Here is a 19,716-nt window from a genome sequence, read left to right on the forward strand (position 1 = left end):
TTATTCTGGTTTTAATTTGAATTCCTCTAATGACTAATTATGTATTGTTTGTTTTCTCATGTGCTCATTTTTGGCTATTTGTATATTTTCTGTGGATAAATGTTTATCAATTCTTTGTTCTTTTTAAAATTCAATTATCTTTTTTTATTGGATTTTAAGAGTTTTTTTTTTTTTTTTTGTATATTCTGGATGCAAGTGCCTTATCAGTTATATGATTTCCAAAATATTTTTCCCATTCTTGTTAGTGGTCTTTGAAGCATAGCATCCTTTGAAATTTTTAACTTTTATGAAATCCTGCTTTTCTCTTTTTTCTCCTGCTACTCATGCTTTTTGTGTTACATTATGCTTATGTGTGTCTATGTGTGTGCATGTGTGTTTGTGATTCCACATTTTAGCAGAGTGAAAACAGTAGGCTTCATTTGATTTGTCATTGTTATGGAAAAATGATTAAAATAGTTAAAAATAGTTGTCATTAGCTTGGAGACCATAATGCATTTGTGGTTTTTTATTAACATCAAATGGCATTTGGCTGAAAACTCCAATCATGGTGTAAAGTAAGTGGAAAATGATATGTTTTAATTGAATTAAATAGTATGATGAAAAACAAAATCAACATTATTGATTTTAAAGCATTTTATTTAATAAAATTGCTTTTTTTTCCCTGAAAATTTGCTTCATTAATTCTGCTTTTCAACTGAAATTTCCCTTTGCTGTTATCCTTCAGACAACACAAAATGAGTGATAGATAAGGAAATTAATCATTGACACCTGGAGTAGCAATGGCTTTTCATTGGCAAAAGAGTTTAATTGTAAATGGTGATAAAGTGGTGAGAATATGTGTGTTGTTAATTGGGATCTATTTAGAAAAGTCTTAGTAAGGCTTTTGACTTTAGGGAAAAAGGAAGAAGTGACTTGGAAAATTTAGTTTCTTTAGTCTTCCATTGGGAGGCTAAAGAGGTAGAAGGACTAACCTCCAGACTTGTCTCAGCAGTTTTGTTTTATTCTGTTTTACAGAGCAGGAATTTACCAAAGCATAATTTGAAAAGGGTTTCTCTCTCTCTCTCTCTCTCTCTCTCTCTCTCTCTCTGTGTGTGTGTGTGTGTGTATGTGTATGTGAGTATGTGTGTGTGTTTTAAGTACCAAACACAAATATACTGGCTTGGAGAATTGAACCTTGAAATTTTTTGCAAACTAGTTGAGAGAGTCGTAATTTTGTATCAAGGATAGACAGTACACATTCTTTTAAGATTTATTTATGTGAATGGCAGAGTAGAGAAAGGGGGGAAACAGAGAGAAAGACATCTTCTATCCACTGGTTCACTTCCCAGTTGGCCACAGTGGCCAGGCCTGGGCTAGGCTGAAGCCAGGAGCCTGGAACTCCATCTGGGTCCCCTGTGTGGGTGGCCAGGGCCCAGGTACTTGGGCCATCTTTCACTGTATCTGCAGGGTATTAGCAGGGAGCTGGATAAGAAGTGGAGTGGCTGGGATTCAAACAGGTGGAGGCGTAACCTGCTACACCACAATGCTGTCCCCCATAGTATTGCTTTCTGAACCAGTAATGGGGGGTTCCCCAAATCTGATTTCCTACTTTTTATTCAGACTAATGGCATGATATTTCTCTTGGCTAATATATATTTCAGATTCATACTTGTATGTGTGTCTTTTCTTTGTCAAAGGCTTAATGCCATGTTTATTTACTTCACAGATTATGTGTGTCAAGTGAGCCACCTGCGACACAAGAAACATCTTCAGCACTTTATTAATAATGGATTCTGAGAATAAACTTGAGAACGATGAGGGTGAAAATGTAAAGAAAGAACCAGAAGACTTGAGAAACAGTCCATCCCCAAAGGAAGACTGTGGGCTCGTTTCTGATCAGAGAGCAACTTCCTCTGGGAATTTTACAAGCAAGAGAGGTTTTCCAGATTCTTCCCACTTGGACAGTGTCATCGTGGAGGAGGGCGGACATGGGCATGCTTCCAAAAGAATGAAATTAGAGGAGGCAGAACCCCTTACGTCTGAAGAGCAGGGCACTCCTGTGGTAGAGCCTGCCGAGCGCACGGTCCCAGACGTGGGTGTCCCGCCAGCCAGGATGGCACAGGAGCCCCTCCTGAATGCCTGTGCGGAGGGAGGCGGGGGTCTTCCTGGTGCCTTTTCCTCTGGTGATTTAAGTGCTGTGGATGCTGTTTCTTTGAAAACAGACACTGAAAAAAAGCCTGTGCAGGAGATGGTTTCCCTGGATGCAGAAAGAGAATCCCCTTCTCCCCTGAAAGAAGTGAGTGTTGGTTGTGCTGTTGTAGCTGTAGACAGAGTTCCCAAGTGCAGCAGATGTGGCCGTTTGTCCTCCTCTCTTTCTGATTTGGAAAAACATGCTGACTGTCACAGACCACCATCTAAGGAACATACCTGCTGCCAGTGTAGCCACCAAGCAGAGAGCAGCTCTGCTGTGCACCTGCACTCCAGACACACACATGGGCCCCAGAAGGTCTTTTCCTGTGATCTTTGTGGCTTTCACTGTGTGGAGGAAAACCTGCTGGATGCACATTATCTTGGCAAGACACATCTCCGGCGCCAGAACCTTGCTGCTCGTGGAGGCTTTGTGCAGATCTTAACGAAACAGCCGTTTCCTAAGAAAACGTGTACGATGGGGACAAAGACTGTTCGAGCAAAAGCAAGAGCTTCTAAACCAATGACAAAGAGTAGTGATTCAAAAGGGTTCCGGAATGTTGGGAGCAAGTTTAAAGATTTCAGAGGAAACATTTCTAAACAGAGTGGCAGCAGTAGTGAGCTTCTTGTTGAAATGATGCCCTCCAGAAACACTTTGTCAGACAAAGTAGAGATCATTGAAGGAAACATGCCTTCCCTTGGTATAACTCGAAATCCTGAAAACCAGAGCAAGAAACTAGGAGGCTTAGTAACCTCAGAGAGTCTCTTAGGTAAATTGGAATCTACCAGAAACACTCTACAGACAGCACATAATATCAGTACAGCCTCAAGGCCAAGACCCGACCGAAATGTTCTAGTGCTGGGTAGCAGCTTTCGACGACGCAGTGGCACTTTCAGCTTGAAGGGTCAGGCAAAGAAAAGGTTTAATATCTTAGGAATTAATAAAAGAGGTGCAAATGAGACTCAGAGGATGTATGCAAGACACTTTAAAACACAGACGAAAACAAATGATGCAGAGTCAGTTCTCAAACACGTGGATATGAGCGACAGTGTCCAGAATCTGTGTGTGACTACCTCAGCCCCCCAGGAACTGACACAGGACAAGAGGGACTCCCCTCTCTTGGGTCCCATGCAGCTGGACTCCCTGACAGTGAGACCAGCCTCTGACTGTCATGGGTCTACTTGTGCAGACTGTGGTCAGATAGCCGCAAACAGGACAGACTTGGAAATCCATGTGAAAAGGTGCCACGCCAGAGAGACAACAGACTGCTGCCAGGCATGTGACTTTTCCAGTGTGTCGAGGAGGGACTTCGATGAACACTTGCACAAGAGCCAGCATCAGCAAACTGCTTCTGTCCTCAGTTGTCAATGTTGTTCATTTGTTTCCTCTGCTGAAATAAATCTTAGAGAGCATATGAAGGACAAGCACAGCATGAGTTTTTTTTGTACCCCTTGTAATCTGTTCTTCTTGTCCGAGAAAGACTTGGAGGAACACAGAGCAACTGAGAAACATATGAGTTTGTTGGTTCAACGAAAGACTTCTCAGTCATTTAACAATGATACGGTTTTACAGACTTTAAGTACATTAGAATCAGAAAACACGAAAGGTCGTTTGAATGAGTCAGGAAAAGCAGCTCAGGAAGAACCTGTCAAATCCAGGGTAAGCCATGGAAATGAAGTTAGGCATTCAAGTAAGCCTCAGTTTCAGTGTAAGAAGTGTTTTTATAAAACCAGATCGTCCACTGTTCTCACAAGACACATTAAACTTCGGCATGGTCAAGACTATCACTTTCTTTGTAAAGCATGTAATCTTTACTCCTTGAGCAAAGAGGGAATGGAGAAGCACATTAAACGAAGCAAGCATCTTGAAAATGCTAAGAAGAATAATATTGGCTTAAGCTTTGAAGAATGTATTGAAAGGATATGTATAGGTGCGAATGATAGAAAAGAAGAGTGTAGTGTTTCTGGAAACGGGAGGACTGAAGGCCACGTGGGTGTGCCATCACAGGAACACCCGCATCTTGAGAAGGGCACGTTGACTCCTAGGGAGCTCTCACAGCCCAGTGTCATCACCAAAGACGACGATTTCACTTTGACCACCACTCCAAGAAGAGGGAGACCCAAAGGTAACGTCTCGCGGACATGCACACACTGTGGTCTTTTGGCCTCTAGTATTACCAATTTGACTGTCCACATTAGACGAAAGCACAGTCACCAGTATAGTTACTTATGCAAAGTGTGCAAGTATTATACTGTAACTAAGGGAGATATGGAACGTCATTGTGCCACCAAGAAGCATAAAGGACGAGTAGAAATAGAAGCCAATGGAAAGCAAAGTTCAGATATCATCGTTGGTCCTGAAGGGAGTCATCTTGAACCCTGCAAAAAGAACACCACTTCAGCAGTGACGACTTCAGACGAGCAGGCTAGTAAGTCAGCTGAGGCAGAGAACTCTGTTTTAGAAAAGCCAGGAGATCATGGAAATGCAAATGAGGTTGAAGTTGAAAGTGAATTTCATTCTTTAGATGAGGAAGCTATTGACAAGAGGGGACAAATATCTTTAGAGCCAGAAGACTCTCTCCATCAGGGGGATGTTACAGGTACAAGTGATAACAAATGTCTACACTGTGAGTTCAGTGCTCACTCTTCGGCTTCTCTCGAGTTGCATGTAAAACGGAAACATACAAAAGAGTTTGAGTTTTATTGCATGGCATGCGATTACTATGCAGTAACTCGTAGAGAGATGACAAGGCATGCAGCCACCGAGAAGCACAAGATGAAAAGGCAGTCCTATCTCAGCGCTTCTCATGTGGACGCAGGTTCTGCAGAAGTGTCCAAAAATATCACCGTGCCAGAAGAGGAGCCTCAGCAAAACGCTGAGGAATTTCAGTTAATCTCACACCAGTCATCTGATGCTCTGAAATCCGGAAGTGGTGCTGGTGGCCCTGTTTTAGATGAGAATACTGATTTAGACATGTCTAAAGTGCTCTGTGCTCCTGACTCTGTGGATATGGAGGCTGAGGGAGGGTCTGACTTCAGTGAAGACCATTCCTTTTGTCAGGCTTTCCAACAGCCCCTTGACAAGAGTAAAGTGGTGAAACCCGAGGAGATGGTTTCCCTTAATATTTCTTCCAATTTTGATTCTCCAAGCAGATTTCAAGATGAAAATTCAGGAAGCTCTGTTTTGAATTGTGAGACAGCAAAGAAAAAGCATGAAATGCTGAATGATGTTGGTGATGCAAATATGCATTGTGAGGTTGATGGTGGAAGTACGGGAGATAGTGGAGGCCAAGTCCTTCCCAAACACCTGAGTCCTGGAGTTCTGGATGGGGTGCACTCGGCTGAGAGCCCTACCCCTGTTATGATGAGTGTTACAAGAGAACAGCGTACGCTGGATGGCAGTGGCCAAGACACGGTTGGGTGTGCACATAGTTTGGAGGATTTGAAAGGTGTACAAGAAAATCCTGTTCTGGAGAATAAGGGAGTTCTGATGAATTCCCAGCATGAAGCTGAAATTGTTTTGGAAGAAGATGGCCCCGCTTCTGATGGCACAGTTGAAAGTAGTGATGTTTATGAAACTGTAATCAGTATTGATGATAAAGGGCAGGCCTTGTACAGTTTTGGCCGGTTCGATTCTTCCATAGTACGAATAAAGAACCCTGAAGATGGTGAATTGATAGATCAGTCTGAGGAGGGTCTGGTAGCAGCAGGGGTGAGGATCAGCGAGCTGCCCTTGAAAGACTGTGCTCACGGCCTGAAAAGGAAGAAGCCTGAAGGCAGTTCCTTTGGCGAGTCCACACGGATTCGTTGCGATGATTGTGGCTTCTTAGCAGATGGACTGAGTGGACTGAATGTCCACATAGCCATGAAGCATCCTACAAAAGAGAAACACTTTCATTGTTTACTGTGTGGAAAGTCATTCTACACAGAAAGCAACCTTCATCAGCATTTGGCTAGTGCTGGTCATATGAGAAATGAACAGGCTAGTGTTGAAGAGCTCCCAGAGGGAGGGGCCACCTTTAAATGTGTCAAGTGTACAGAGCCCTTTGATTCTGAACAGAATTTATTTCTACATATTAAAGGACAGCATGAGGAATTGCTACGGGAAGTGAATAAGTATATTGTGGAAGACACTGAGCAGATCAACCGTGAGAGAGAGGAAAACCAGGGGAATGTTTGCAAGTATTGTGGAAAGATGTGTCGAAGTAGCAATTCAATGGCATTCCTGGCACACATTCGCACCCACACAGGTAGGTAAAGCGTGTGGCAAGCCTGTGTGAATCTAAAGTACAAATGAATGATTCCATTTGGACGTTCGTTCCCACCAGATACAGAGCCCCACTGCATTCTTGTTGACTTTGCTCTAAGTTCACATTTCACTGCAGTGTTGTGTTCCGAATGTGACAACCCCTTTTTGACACCTGGCATTTCTAAAGGTGATTCCTGAGGCAGCTTAGTTGACAAGTTTCTGTGAATTTTCTCAAAATTCTAGTCCATCTGATGTCTTCATTAAATGCTTGTCTCTTACAGCTTTCCAGTTGAGTTCCAGTCCTAATTATTTAGTTTTCCCAAGTATGTACTAAATTAAGTGGCACTCTGTTTTCAAAAGGCCTATTGAAATTTTTCTTACAATTGCAGGGACTTAAAAGTATTTATTGCCAGATATTTTATATCCCAAAATGTAGCCTCTAGGCAACAAGATTCTACCTTCAAGGATCAAAATTAGTCAGCACTTTTTGAAGTTAATGGGTACTGGAGATGTGATTTCCTGGAGGTAGCACCAGAATTAGGTTCTGTGCTCTGTCACGTTTAGTGTTTCATTTTAGTGTTTAATTTTAGGTAGAAATAAAAAAAAAACTTTTTTTGGGTGGAAAATGCATAAGCTACTGTTCTAAATTTATGTAAAAATTCCCTGCACTGTTTCTGTAAACCTGCCATACATTCTTTATTTTAAATAGACAGCTTTTCTAAATCATTGTGCTATGCTTAGACAAGTTCTGTCTCCATGGTTGAATTTATGAGTGGATTTGAATAATAAATTCACATTTCAATGAACATATTTTCATTAAAACTGTATGGTTTATTTTACTGTACTTTTAAATAATGGCTTATTACTAAAGCTATACTTTAGATTCATGCAGTTTTTGAAACTTAGTGCATGGTTACAAGGAGGGAGACAAAAGAATTGAAGCATTATTACTAGTTTAGGATGATTAAAGACAGATGAAAGTTTTTCCTGAGAGTAACACGGCAACCTGCCTAAGATTCATGTAGGTAAATACAAACATTGTACTTTTGATCCCAACTCCCCTATGGAATAGAACTGTTTCGGGGGACTAGCCTAAATGCTTACTTGTTTGCGTTATTGGTACGTCTGTCAGTTCCTGGTTGCAGTTTACTTTCTGAAATAATAGGGTTTTAGAAATTATGTTTATGTACATGGAAACTATGTACTTTCTTAATATGCTCTCTTAAGGCAGATAAAACTGAATAAAACTAAGAGGAAGATGCTAATGGAGCTCTTTTTAGAATTCTTTATGCAACTGTCTGGTCAAGACATGTTGCTTATAATTGATGTGTCCATTACTTGAATTCTCTTGTAATTATAGTCAATAAGTCTTGTAAATGTGTTAAAGCTCACTAAAAGCATACAAATTCAAGAACAGAGTAAGGCTAATAATTTAAAATAATCAATGTAGGCATTTCAGCACTTAATTTCCCTTGTGTGTTGATAGCTGATCATTCTTAATCCATTAAGATTTATTTAGTCGTTTACAATGCAAAATAGGTTTGCACTGGTCACTTGTGCCATTTGAAAATGTCCACCAGGTTAAGTGCAGAATGTAGTCCATTAGTCTTCCTTGACTATATGTATTAATTGCATTTAAAATCAAGTTAATGTGGATGTGAAAGTGAAGTAACTATCAATATGTGACAAAGTAACCCTACTTACATAAGTTACATCATTGATTGTAACATTTAGTAAAAGTTAGCGTACTTTAAAAAAATCTTGTGTTGGCCTTATCAGCAAGTACATTTTTATTGTGTTTTGAAGTACTAAAAAGAACACCATTTCTGAGTACAAAATACCAGTGTACCATTTCCATTTTGCAAGTCATTTTTGGGGGAAGTTGGTCTTGAGGTTTTAATCCAAGGATTTGTCTTAGAGCATCTTAAAATGAATTGCTTTCCTGAAATTTGCTTATGTCCATGAAAAGCAATGCATAGTCTATTATTAATGATTAACTGGAAAAGGGCTTACTCTTCCAATCCCTGTTTTCATATTTTGTGATTTACTATATGTTTTATATAACCTTTTCTTCCCATCCTTAGCAGGAAAAAAAAGGAGCAGTGAAGGAAACAAATGAGTTTGGGTGATCTAGAATTGTAGGAAAAAAGCATCCCAGGTTTTCTCATGCTTTTGCTATTATGAAGCGATCGCTGGGATAGGGCTGGGAAGTGTTGTAGCTCAGCATGTAACAGTTCAGGGGACTGGGAGAGTGAATTTGTAGACTTGAAGCACAGGGAGAACAGGAGTGACTTCCTGCACTGCTTTGTCTCTACACCCCACTGCAGTTGGCCCTCAGTGTGATTTGTTTGTTGAATGAATGAATGAATGAGCAGATGAATGAATGAATGGTGTTTTCAGAAGTTTAGTGATAATTGTAGAATTAAGGCTAGGGTTGAGAGGCATTAGGTGATGAGTAATGTGTGTTTTATTTCATTCCTTTAAGAACTGAGCATTTTTAGTTTTTATTTTGCAAGTTACTATGCATGGCAGTTAGCAATAAGTGATAGTTGAGAAATGCCCTGTTAAGTCTGAGTGAAGGCTTTGTCTTCAGTCTCTGGAGTTCTTGTTATAAAATAGCTAAGATATGTATAGCAAGCTTTAGAATGGTAAGGTAACCAGTTGGGGAGAAAAGGACAGGTTTCCTTTCTTACACAGAGAAGCATTAGCTCAACTAGTGTTTGAACTTTTCTTTGGTTTTTCAAATATTTACTTTTTATTTATTTTTAAAAGATTTATGTATTTTTTTTTTTTAATTTATTTGAGAGGTAGCATTGCAGACAGAGAGGGAAAGACAGAGAGAAAGGTCTTCCATCTGCTGGTACACTCCCCAAATGGCTGCAATGGCCAGAGCTGGGCCAATCTGAAGCCAGGAGCCAGGAGCTTCCTCCAGGTCTCCCATGCAGGTGCAGGCGCCCAAGCATGTGAGCCATCTTTTCTGCTTTCCTGGGCCATGGTATAGAGCTGGATTGGAAGAGGAGCAGCCAGGACATGGATCAGCACCTATATGGGATACAGCGCTGGCTTTACCCGCTAAGCCACAATACCACCCCCAAGATTTATTTTTTATTTATTTAAAAGACAGAGTTACAGAGAGAGAGAGAGAGAGAGAGAGAGAAAGCACAAGAGTGAGCGAGCCCAAGATACTTTCCATCCATGGTTCACTCCCCAAATGGCCACAATGGCTGGGCTGGGCCATGCTGAAGCCAGGAGCCTCTTCTGGGTCTCTCACATGGGCGCAGGGTCCTAAGCACTTGGGCCATCTTCTGCTGCTTTCCCAGGTGCATTAACAGGGAGCTGAATCAGAAGTGGAGCAGCCGGGTCTTGAAATGGTACCCATATGGGAATGCTGGTGTCACAGGCAGAGGCTTAACCTGCTACACCATAGCGCTGGCCCCTGTTTGAAGTTTTGTTAACACACAAAGGAAATAACATCATGTAACCTGAAATCATACAAAAAATAGTTAGGCCTCAGTGATTCTAGGTAAAGCAGTCAACAAGATAACTCCTGTAAGTCGTGTCAACACACCATGGCATCAATCCTGGTGACTTACAGGAAGTAGAGGTTTTCACTAAGGAACCACCTCCAGTACATAGGCAATGTCACCCCTCTCCCCCACTGTGTCCAGGCCCCTGTGGTGGCTGTGTCACAAGAGGAGGAGCTAGTCCCAGTAGAGAGTGCCCAGAATGAAAACTCAGATCCCAGAGAGAGCTGCTGTCCATTCACCAAAACCAGAATGGAAATGTTGAGAGAGTTTTCTTTGTTCAAAGTCCTGATTATTATGGTTAATTAATAAGTTCCTAATTATCCTATTATCTTCAATGGTAAATTGTAAATTGGTTTTCCTCAGTTTTGTTTTGGCAAAAGACTTTAGAATTCTTTGCATAGATACCATATTCCAAAGTAGTGATAGACTTAGTTTTATCACAATTATTTAAATAAACTGTAGTTTCTAATGTGATTGATAGAATGTGATTTCTGTAAGCTGCAATCTCAACTTGCTTTTGACATTTAAACATATAAACCTGACTGGATATAACCATTCAGGTGCTAAATATATTTTAAAGCTACTTCTAACAGTAGAAATGGAAGTATTAAGAGATCTGGCTTCATTGTCATTGAACTGTGAAATATTCAACCTTGTCTCCCTGTGCTTAGTACTGTTGACTTTTTTATTTCTGTTGGAAGATTAAAATTAAATGCTTCACTTTTTTTTTGTCAGCTTTTGGGAATTAAATTGAAATTTAAGACTCTAAAATTTTTTACTGAGTGCTTCAATTTCAACAGAGTATTCTTGGAGGATTTTTTTTCCCCCAAGGGCACTGCACAAAGGTTCATTGATAAAATATGATTTATTATAATTTTTTATTTGAGTTCTTTTTGTATGTTTGTTAAAGTGCCCATATTTCATATTCTATCCAACCATATTAGAAGATAGGTACTAAATATGATATGAAAAATCTGGAAACATTGTACTGATTTTAAAATATGATTTTTTCAGAATTTTGATTCATTTATTTGTACATGTACTGGTGAGAAGATTCGAAAATTATATATATATATATTTTTTTGTTCCTTAACAGTGTTACCCTCTTTGAAGTGGTTAGACATTATCTAATAGTATGTTCCACTTACAGCCTTCCTTATTACTCTGACAGTAAGTTTGTTATCTTTGAAATAATTTTATTTTCTCATTTTTGGTACAGTTTAATGTTATTTCTTTATGAAATGACTAAAAATTTTATTGCTAATATGCCTGTTGTGTTGAAATATTTTTATTAAAATCAATAATGAGCAGGATGTCAATATTTCTGGTTTGCTAAATCATCACAGAATTTTGATCAAAAGTATAGTAACTTATACACTACATGTCCATACTACCTTGTATATTATTAATGGAGGAATGTGATAGATCATTTGGGATACATCCAGAGAAAATCTGGGGTGCCATTAGCGAGAATAAATGCAAAGCTGGAGAAATATGAGGAGTTGGCCACTGACAAATATACATGATGATAAATATGCTGGAAAAATCAGCTACCCTATGTGCATTTATGTCTTTAAAATGTTCCACTCTACATGTTGAATGACTTTCAGAGATATTTTTGTGACTTGTAAGAAAAATACTTAAAATTGTTTAGCTCATTGCTTTTGCTTAGTACTGCTCAACAATGTCACTTTGACTTTAGTGTTATTATCAAAAAATAAGAAGACTCACTGAAACAGTAACGTCTCTGGTGGAGTAATTATGGAATCAGTTCTATTTAAGTTATAGATGAATGCAGCTATTCCATTTTGGGCACAGAAATCCTTAGTTAGGCTAAAGGTGTGATTTAAGATTTAGCCTTCACTTTTTAACTATTGGTAATGTATTCAAATTCAAATCATATTTACTCAGGATCGAAACCATTCAAGTGCAAGATATGCCATTTTGCAACAGCTCAGCTTGGAGATGCCAGAAACCACGTGAAGAGGCACCTTGGGATGAGGGAATACAAGTGTCACATCTGTGGGTGAGTAAATTGAAGCCGCTCTGCTGTGTGAACCAGGAAGCATGTGCAGGATAGCCATTGTTTCAGAATTCAAACTGATAGGAGGAAGAGGGGCTCAAATTATGCATGCGTATCCTCCTTTCCATTGTTATGGTAAATTCCTTAAATACAGTTATGACATTCCTCTCCCACTTCTAATCCCTACTAAAGATGAGCAATTTTATGGGCTACAAGGTCAATTTGAACCTGTAATCTGTAAATTGACTAAATTATAGGATGTTCATTCACATTGCCAGAGAGAACTATAAATTCTATTTAAAGACATAAAAAATACATAATATAGCTTTAGGATGTATATGTGTTTTTTTTTTTTTTTTTTGGTATATTGCTTTAGTTTTAATTACATTAGTGGGTCTTTGGATTCATTGGACATATTCTGTAAGAAAAAAACTCAAAAGATTTCATTTCAGATGGCTAGTTACTAATGACAACAGTGATGATGGGTGAAAAAAGCAGTGTATGATATGTTTTTGTGTAACTTTATTTCAGTACTTGTTTCCTTTTGAAATTAAATGAGTCTTTTCTGTGAAGAATCATTCACTGTGTTTGTCACTCAAGTGTGTTGCATTTAAAGAAAGTGCTGAGGTGTCTTAATGCAAAACTAATTAATTTAGCAGAAATGTTTTAGAGGTTTTAAAATGCTATAACATATATGGTATATCAAAGGACATTCAGAGGTGAATTTTAATACCCTAATTCTGATTAAAATATATTTTAATGTTTTTATATTAGGGAAATTAGTAAGTGCATCATATAAAAAACATTTTATGTGAAACTTGAGAGATGTGATGTTCTTACCGTTAATTCACAAAATTCTGTAGGTTCAATTAAATCATCCACCGTACATATTATAGATTCTTTTTAAGTAGATGGTTCTTCTGGTTGATACTATTGCATAAATATTTTTTAAAGAGGAACAGACTCTGCCTTTGCTGGACAGTACCTTTTTATGCTGGGGTAGAGTTGCATTTTCTGACCCTTAAGATAGTTTAACAAATAACTTTGCAAGCAGTTTTATTAACCATGGTCTGTGATTTATTCATTGGCAGAATTGATGGTTCAGTGACTTGTAGCTAAAGTAAATGAAGATGAACCTTTGCCCTAAAGCCCTCTGAAGATCACTGGGAGAATGAGTTTTGTTACTGGTGATTTTAGCTAGAAGGGTCAAGTGCCAAATGGTTCATTTTAATTGCCGTAGGCCTTAGAATTGTAAGATATCTCAGTTGTTGTTTTTTCTGTGTGAGTTATAGGAAAGAAGGCCCTGATGCTAGAGAAAATTTGCTGTTAGGTGCCAGTAAGCCCTTTCTTTCTTGTTTCTGAGAAATAAGTAAACAATTTTTGCATATTCTGTCAATGACAATCTAATTTCATTCACTTTTTTTTTTTCTTGCTAAGACACTGGAAAGAGAAGAAACTTTCAGAGAACAGTTTCTGACATATATACAATAAATTATTGTATAATTTGAACAATATACACTTTGCTTAGCTAATTGCTTACACCATGCAATTGAAATGTTGCCATAATAGTTAATATATTTGGTTCCAAAGATATAGAATTATAAATAAATGCACGTATGTTGAATTTTGTATTGGTGCGTAAGAGAGCTCTGTGTATGTGTATGTGTAAGAACAACCATTCTAGATTTCAAAATTATAACTCTTAGAATTATGGTGCCAGTTGAATTTCATCTTACTGTGAAATGATAGTTCTCTCTTTTTTAAAAAATCAATTTTGATTTAAAGTTTACATAGCAATAATTTTCACTGGTTAGATATTTCTGAAATGAGCAGAAAGTTGCAGTAAACTGAAGAAGGCCTGTTGAACTGTGTAGTTGAGACAGAACAATAATGAATCAAGTAGGTCAGTGTTCAAGAAAAGGCATCGAAGCTTGTTCTGTATTTCTTGTGTTTCAAATGCATTCGACGGGGTACAGGTTGAAGTGGAAGACAAAAAAATGCAAGGATTGACTCTCAGGTTTGTGTCATGAGGGAACGTGATATGTTAACATCACTGACAGTGTCAATTCATTATCATTGATGGCTCAATAATCTTAGAAATGCTCCCTGGGCCTATTAGTTCCTGAACATAAGCAGCGCATGCTGCATTTCTTCATTAGCTTTAATTGCTATAAATTTTACCTTTTACAAAATCATGCTTTAAAAGGTGAAGTGATCTTTCAGGAACATTAACTCTGTAATTTTGTCACAAACAGAAGGTTCTACACTGTGTTTTCTTTTCTCCAGTAGTTAATATCTTAGTCTGTCTTTTAGAATTTTATTGATGACCTCTTCACTATTTGACTTGTAAGAAGTTATTTCTCAAATAGTCCTGATTGAAGTACACACACACACACACAGGTCAAGGGGAGCTTATTTAAAAGTGAAATTATTACAGTATCAAACTCTTGCTTTCTTCACAACCTCTGTTTTCTTCAAGAAAAACCAGGGTTTTTTTCCTTTTTTTTTTCATGAAAATGATGGAAACAGCAAGTAGTACGTTTTGTATGCTTTGGATTATTTTATTGTTTGACCTCTCTTTCTTGTCTTTACATGAGAGGATTATAGGTGCACGCAAACTGTGTATCCTGTTTTTCACTAAGACTTCGTTTTAGGATTGGTTGTGCATTGGCGCAACTCCCTTAATAAAAACTGCCTCTTAAGCATTTTTTTTTTTTCACTTTTACTTTTGGAGCAGTTTTACATTTACAAAACAAAAACCATGAAGTAATACAGAGTTCCTAGGTTCCCCTCTCCACCCTCCCCATCTTATGTTAGTATATTTATCACAATCTATAAACCACACCCAGCATGCCTTATTATTCCCATCTCTTGTTAGAAAACTCTATTTGTCAGAATTCATGAACCTCTTACATTTTGCTGTCTGGACCTTTGTTGATTTTTTTTTTTTTTTTTGAATCTTGAAGATCAATTTTAAATGTTTTTCTCCTCCCTCATTGGCAGATCTGAACTATAGTATATTCTGAATTTGTTAGTTTGACAAAAGAAGCTAAATGTGTTAACTTTCTGTTTCTTCGGGTGCTTAGGACTCAAAAATCAGGACTTAATGTATTTTACCTAGAGCTGATCTGCTGATATCATGGTAAAATTTTCAAAAATATTATCACCTTGCATTTCATGTTTTAGGTCTTTGTTACAGATGACTTCGTTTAAGGGCCATTTATTTTTACTTTCACTTTCTGGAGGTGCAGTTTTTTGAATCGTAGAGTTTCTTAGCGTTTTTCTTAACTCTGCTTGTAATCAAGAGAGGGATTTTACAGACTGTAGATATGTTTATAATTAAGCATTTTGATGGATAGTTATCATGAAAATGTATGAGCCTAACGTGGGGCTTAGTGGAAGGAAAATGAGAGATAATAGAAAGCATCCTTATGTAAGAGTTAATAATTTTATGTTTGAAAATAGGCCACAGAATATTTTTATTAAATTCATGATCTTTACCTTTATTTTTTTCAGTAGTCAAGAACTTAAAAATCTCAGTGACTTAAGAAAATCATTTTATATACTGTGTTCTTTTTATGTTCTCTTAAATTTGTTTTCTCTGTGTATAAAATAGTGCATGTAATCCTTTTAATAATAGTATTTTTGCTGTGCTTTGTGGTTTAGTAAATGGATTGATCGATGTTCAGCTTATTTGTTGATCTTTATAGCTTTGAGACTGTTTAGCTCATGTTCATTATGCCCACTTTGCAGATGGAAAATGTAGATTCTAAACGTTTTTACTGATGTATTTAATTGTCTTCCTATTAGCTATTCTTTTTATTTCTCTTTTTGTCATATTTCCTTTTCTTCTGTTTCTGATTGACTTTAATCTGTATTTTTCTCTCTGTATAAATATAATTTACCTACTCTGCACCACTGGCCAGTTTTATTTTCTGTTTTTGCTCAGATTTGTGTTGTTTTTAAAAAATTACATTCAGTGTTTTACTTTCATATTCTGGTAATTACTCTGTTTTCTAATCTCTCTATTTGATTCTTCCTACTTTTAAATAACATTACTAGTTTCCCACCACTCTCCCTCATGTATTGATAATTTATTGCTTTTACTTGAATGGTTGCAGATTGAATATATTTGTGTGATAGAAATAGTGCCTCCAAAATAAAGATTATATCATCTTTTATTAGGGGTAAAATTGATGAATTTAGGTTCTTGTTCTTCAGTTCTAGTTATTTTAAGAGTTATCTAAAACCAGTAATTGGCCTATGATTTCAGTGAATGCAACAAAAGATATCTTAAGTTTTGTATGTCATCTGCAGAAGTGTAGACCCCAAGATGTGCTTGATTTAGGGATTACATTTCCCTGTGTGTGGTCTTGGTTTCTGTGTACAGTGTTAAATAATTGTATAGGATTTACTTAGGAGAGAATGAGAGTATTTTCTAAGTCTATCACCTCTAGATTTGTGAGCAGATCCCAGGCATTTCTGAGTTGCATATTAATGTACTTTTGAACTATTTATTCCTAGTTGGTTTAAGAAACCTTAAATAGAAAGTTACTAATGCAGTAAAACTGTGTGTGTGTGTGTGTGTGTGTGTGGCGTTACCTAGTTTTTGTGCATTAGAAGGGATCTCTATGTAGATGATTATAATGTCACTTTCTGACCTTTGCAGCTTGAATAATTGTAAATCATTGCTTCATAACGTGTCAGAGAATGTCTGTACTAGGCAATTAAATGGCAGAATATAATAGACCAAATTATTGCCTGTCATGTTTTCAACAACACAGTTAGTATTTGAGTTACACTTAATCATTACGTGCATTAGCAACTTCATTGGAATCCAGCTTCAGGCTGAGCATGAAATACATTACATTATTTAAACCTCTAATGGTACAAGTCATTTATTTGTGTGGAAGTGTACAACATGCAGAGTTTCATAAAGCAAGGAACACTTGAGAGCTTAATTTATCCAAATCAAAGTCTAAATGCAGATAAACACAAGTGGCAAAAATTAGTAATTTTTATAGGCTGGAAATATTTAAAAATACATGGTTGTGGGTAATTGTAGGCAGCAGGAATAAATTAAAATCACTATTTTTAGTCTGCTCTGAGAACTAAAGCTGTGTGTACCTAAATCATTAAAAGCACCATGGAATTACATTTTTAGCTGAACAATTAATTACACCCATCATATCCACAGATGTAGCCAAATAAAATAAGTGTTTGGTTCAGCTGGTTGTTCTGATTAAACAGATATAGATAGAAAAAAAAATTTGTTTAAACTATGGCATAAATTATGCTTGTAATAGTATTGTAAAAAGCAATTAAATCAAAATTAAAATACTCTTATTATAAAAGATACATTACATATTTTGTCCATATAATATTTTGCTTTTTAATTTCATTTTTGTCCTCAGCGTGAAAATCTTGAAATGCCATGTAATTATTACTGTCTTTTCCTGCCATTTAAGAGTACAAAATTAACATTATTCATTTATTCTTCCGATGTTAAAATACTTGAAATGCATTTTAAATAATGAATAGTCATTTAAAATATTTTAATATATAATGGCATATGTCATAATTTGAAAATCCAAGAGATATTTTGGTTTTCATAGTCAAACAAAAAGCTGACTTTCTCAAATATGATTCTAGCACGTTTTCCAGTGACCTGTTTTGTAAATTCAGGAGGGAACTGGGGGTGAGGCTGGGGTGGTGGAGGGAAGACTGAGGGCAGCCATCCCAGCTCCTCTTGCTGTGGAAGGTGTGACATTGTGACCGCCAGACCCTGATGTCCTTTTTCGGTGGTAGTATTCTTTCATTTTTGCCACAGAAGAATAGAATCACAGATTTATTCCAAGGACAGCAAATATGATCAACCTCCAACAAAATTAAAATAAAATAAACACCATCATTTCTTGGGGTTGTAGCTGCAAAATTGGCCTTTGTCTTTAAGTCTTCTCAGGTGAAACAGTGCTGTTCCTGTGACTCAGGTTGTTAATTTGTGTTTAAAAATTCTGTTGTGGTTCTCAGGATGCTTTCACCCTCCTAATCTGCACCCTGGAACACAGGAGGGTAGCCCCTCTCTGGCTTCCTTCACCTGTCCTTTGATTTTTATCCTTGTTAGCCTTTTACTACCTCCCTCTTCCTGTTAATGTTTGTCTTTAAAAATTTTTGTGTGTTTATTTTCACTTTATTTGAAAGACAGAGGCAGAGAGAGAGGTCTTCCATCTGCTGGCTCGCTTCCCAAATGCCTGCATAATCCAGGTCTTCCTGGTGGGTGACTGGGACCCAAGCACTTCAGCCAGCATCTGCTCCACAGGGCACACGTTAGTGGTAGGTTAGATTGGTTGTGAGAAGAGCTGGGACATGAACACACGCTCTGACGTGGGATGCAGGCATCCAAGTGATGTCCCAACCACCATGTCAGATGCCCACCCCTGTTAAATCTTTGTTGAAGTCCTGTACTATGTAGAGGTTTTGCTCTCTGATTTGTCCAAGAAGTGGGTAGGAGGGGTCACAGGAAACACAGAGGGGAAGTATAACCATTGTTTCACTGTTTCTTCCCTCATTTCTCATTCAGCCATTCTTGTGCATTTCCTCTGTGTAGGCACAGATGGTGGACAGGCCTGTGGCCAGTGCTTCCCAAAGGAGGCCTGAGGAGGACAGTGGGCGGTAGGGAGCCGTTCCAGGAGTGAGAGCAAGGTGGAGGGAGAACCATAACTTGAGCGGGGCAGCAGGAAATGAACATCTCCCTGGAGACTCAGGCTCTTGCAGTTGGTTCTGCACAGATGAGGGGATGTTCACAAGGCAAGTCTGGACCTTTCTAACAGAGGAAGCAAAAGCACAAAGAGTGACATATTGAGGAGGGAGATGCATGGGAAGTAGAATCGTGACGGCACTTTATGAGTGTTAAGAGCGCTGCACGAACTTCCTGAAGTACCTGTGACTGCATGAGGGGAGGTGTGTATTAGAGAGACATTGATGAGCACTGGCGCCTGCTAGTGCTGTCCTTGTCTTTAGGGTTTAATAGATTAAAAAAAAAAAAAAAAACAATGCTTGCCACAAGACTCAGGTCAAGGATTTTCCAAGTCTCCTTTGCCAATTCAGGAAGGACTTCCTGGGGGACATAGCATTAGCTACGTGGGAGTTAGGCAGACACTCGGGGCAGCCCATTCCTAGCAGGGCTTGTGGTAGGTTCCTCCACTGCTTTCATCCTTTGAGACCCTAACCCCGGCCTTGCTGCCATGTGCTTTAGTTGTACCAAAATCTTTATTGTCTAAGTATCAAAGTGCTAAGTCCCAGTACTTCTACTGCTGCTCTCCAGATAGATGAATTTTTAGAAAGTCATTTTTGGTTTGCTATTCCCTTTGTGTTTGTACAGTGCAATTTACTGCTGAGACACTATAGGAATATTTTGAATCGGACCAAAGGATGGTTGAGTGGCCCATGAAGGGTTAATTTGAGTCATAATTATGCTGTCAGCTGTACATGTGGTTCATGGGGAAGTAGAAAAATCTTCTTATAAAATCTGTCTAAATGTAAGGCCCTCTCTTTAATCTGCTCTAAAAGTGCTGCTGTAAATGAAATGGGTGAAAATGGTCTCATGTTGTTAGCACATCTGGTAATTATCATTATAATATTAGCAAATAAGTATGATTTTTTTTTTACGTTGAGGCTAGTAACATTGATAGTCAAATACTTTACAACATAAATTTGCACTAGCCTGAAAAATTGGAATGTGTTTAAATATT

The 19,716-nt window shown here is 37.9% G+C and overlaps 1 protein-coding gene across 2 annotated transcripts in view; it reads left to right on the top strand.

Moving 5' to 3' along the window:
- Positions 1-19,716, top strand: part of ZNF407 (zinc finger protein 407) — a 464,217-nt gene that overhangs the window by 26,543 nt on the left and 417,958 nt on the right. For both annotated transcript variants that reach the window (XM_062201806.1, XM_062201807.1), the window contains exons 2-3: positions 1,706-6,416; positions 11,854-11,968. In XM_062201806.1, the coding sequence (XP_062057790.1) occupies positions 1,766-6,416; positions 11,854-11,968 (4,766 nt within the window). In that variant the 5' untranslated portion in view covers positions 1,706-1,765. The remainder of the gene's footprint in view (positions 1-1,705; positions 6,417-11,853; positions 11,969-19,716) is intronic.

The sequence above is a fragment of the Lepus europaeus genome, chromosome 9 (genome assembly GCF_033115175.1).
Source record: "Lepus europaeus isolate LE1 chromosome 9, mLepTim1.pri, whole genome shotgun sequence".
Taxonomy (NCBI): Eukaryota; Metazoa; Chordata; class Mammalia; order Lagomorpha; family Leporidae; genus Lepus; species Lepus europaeus.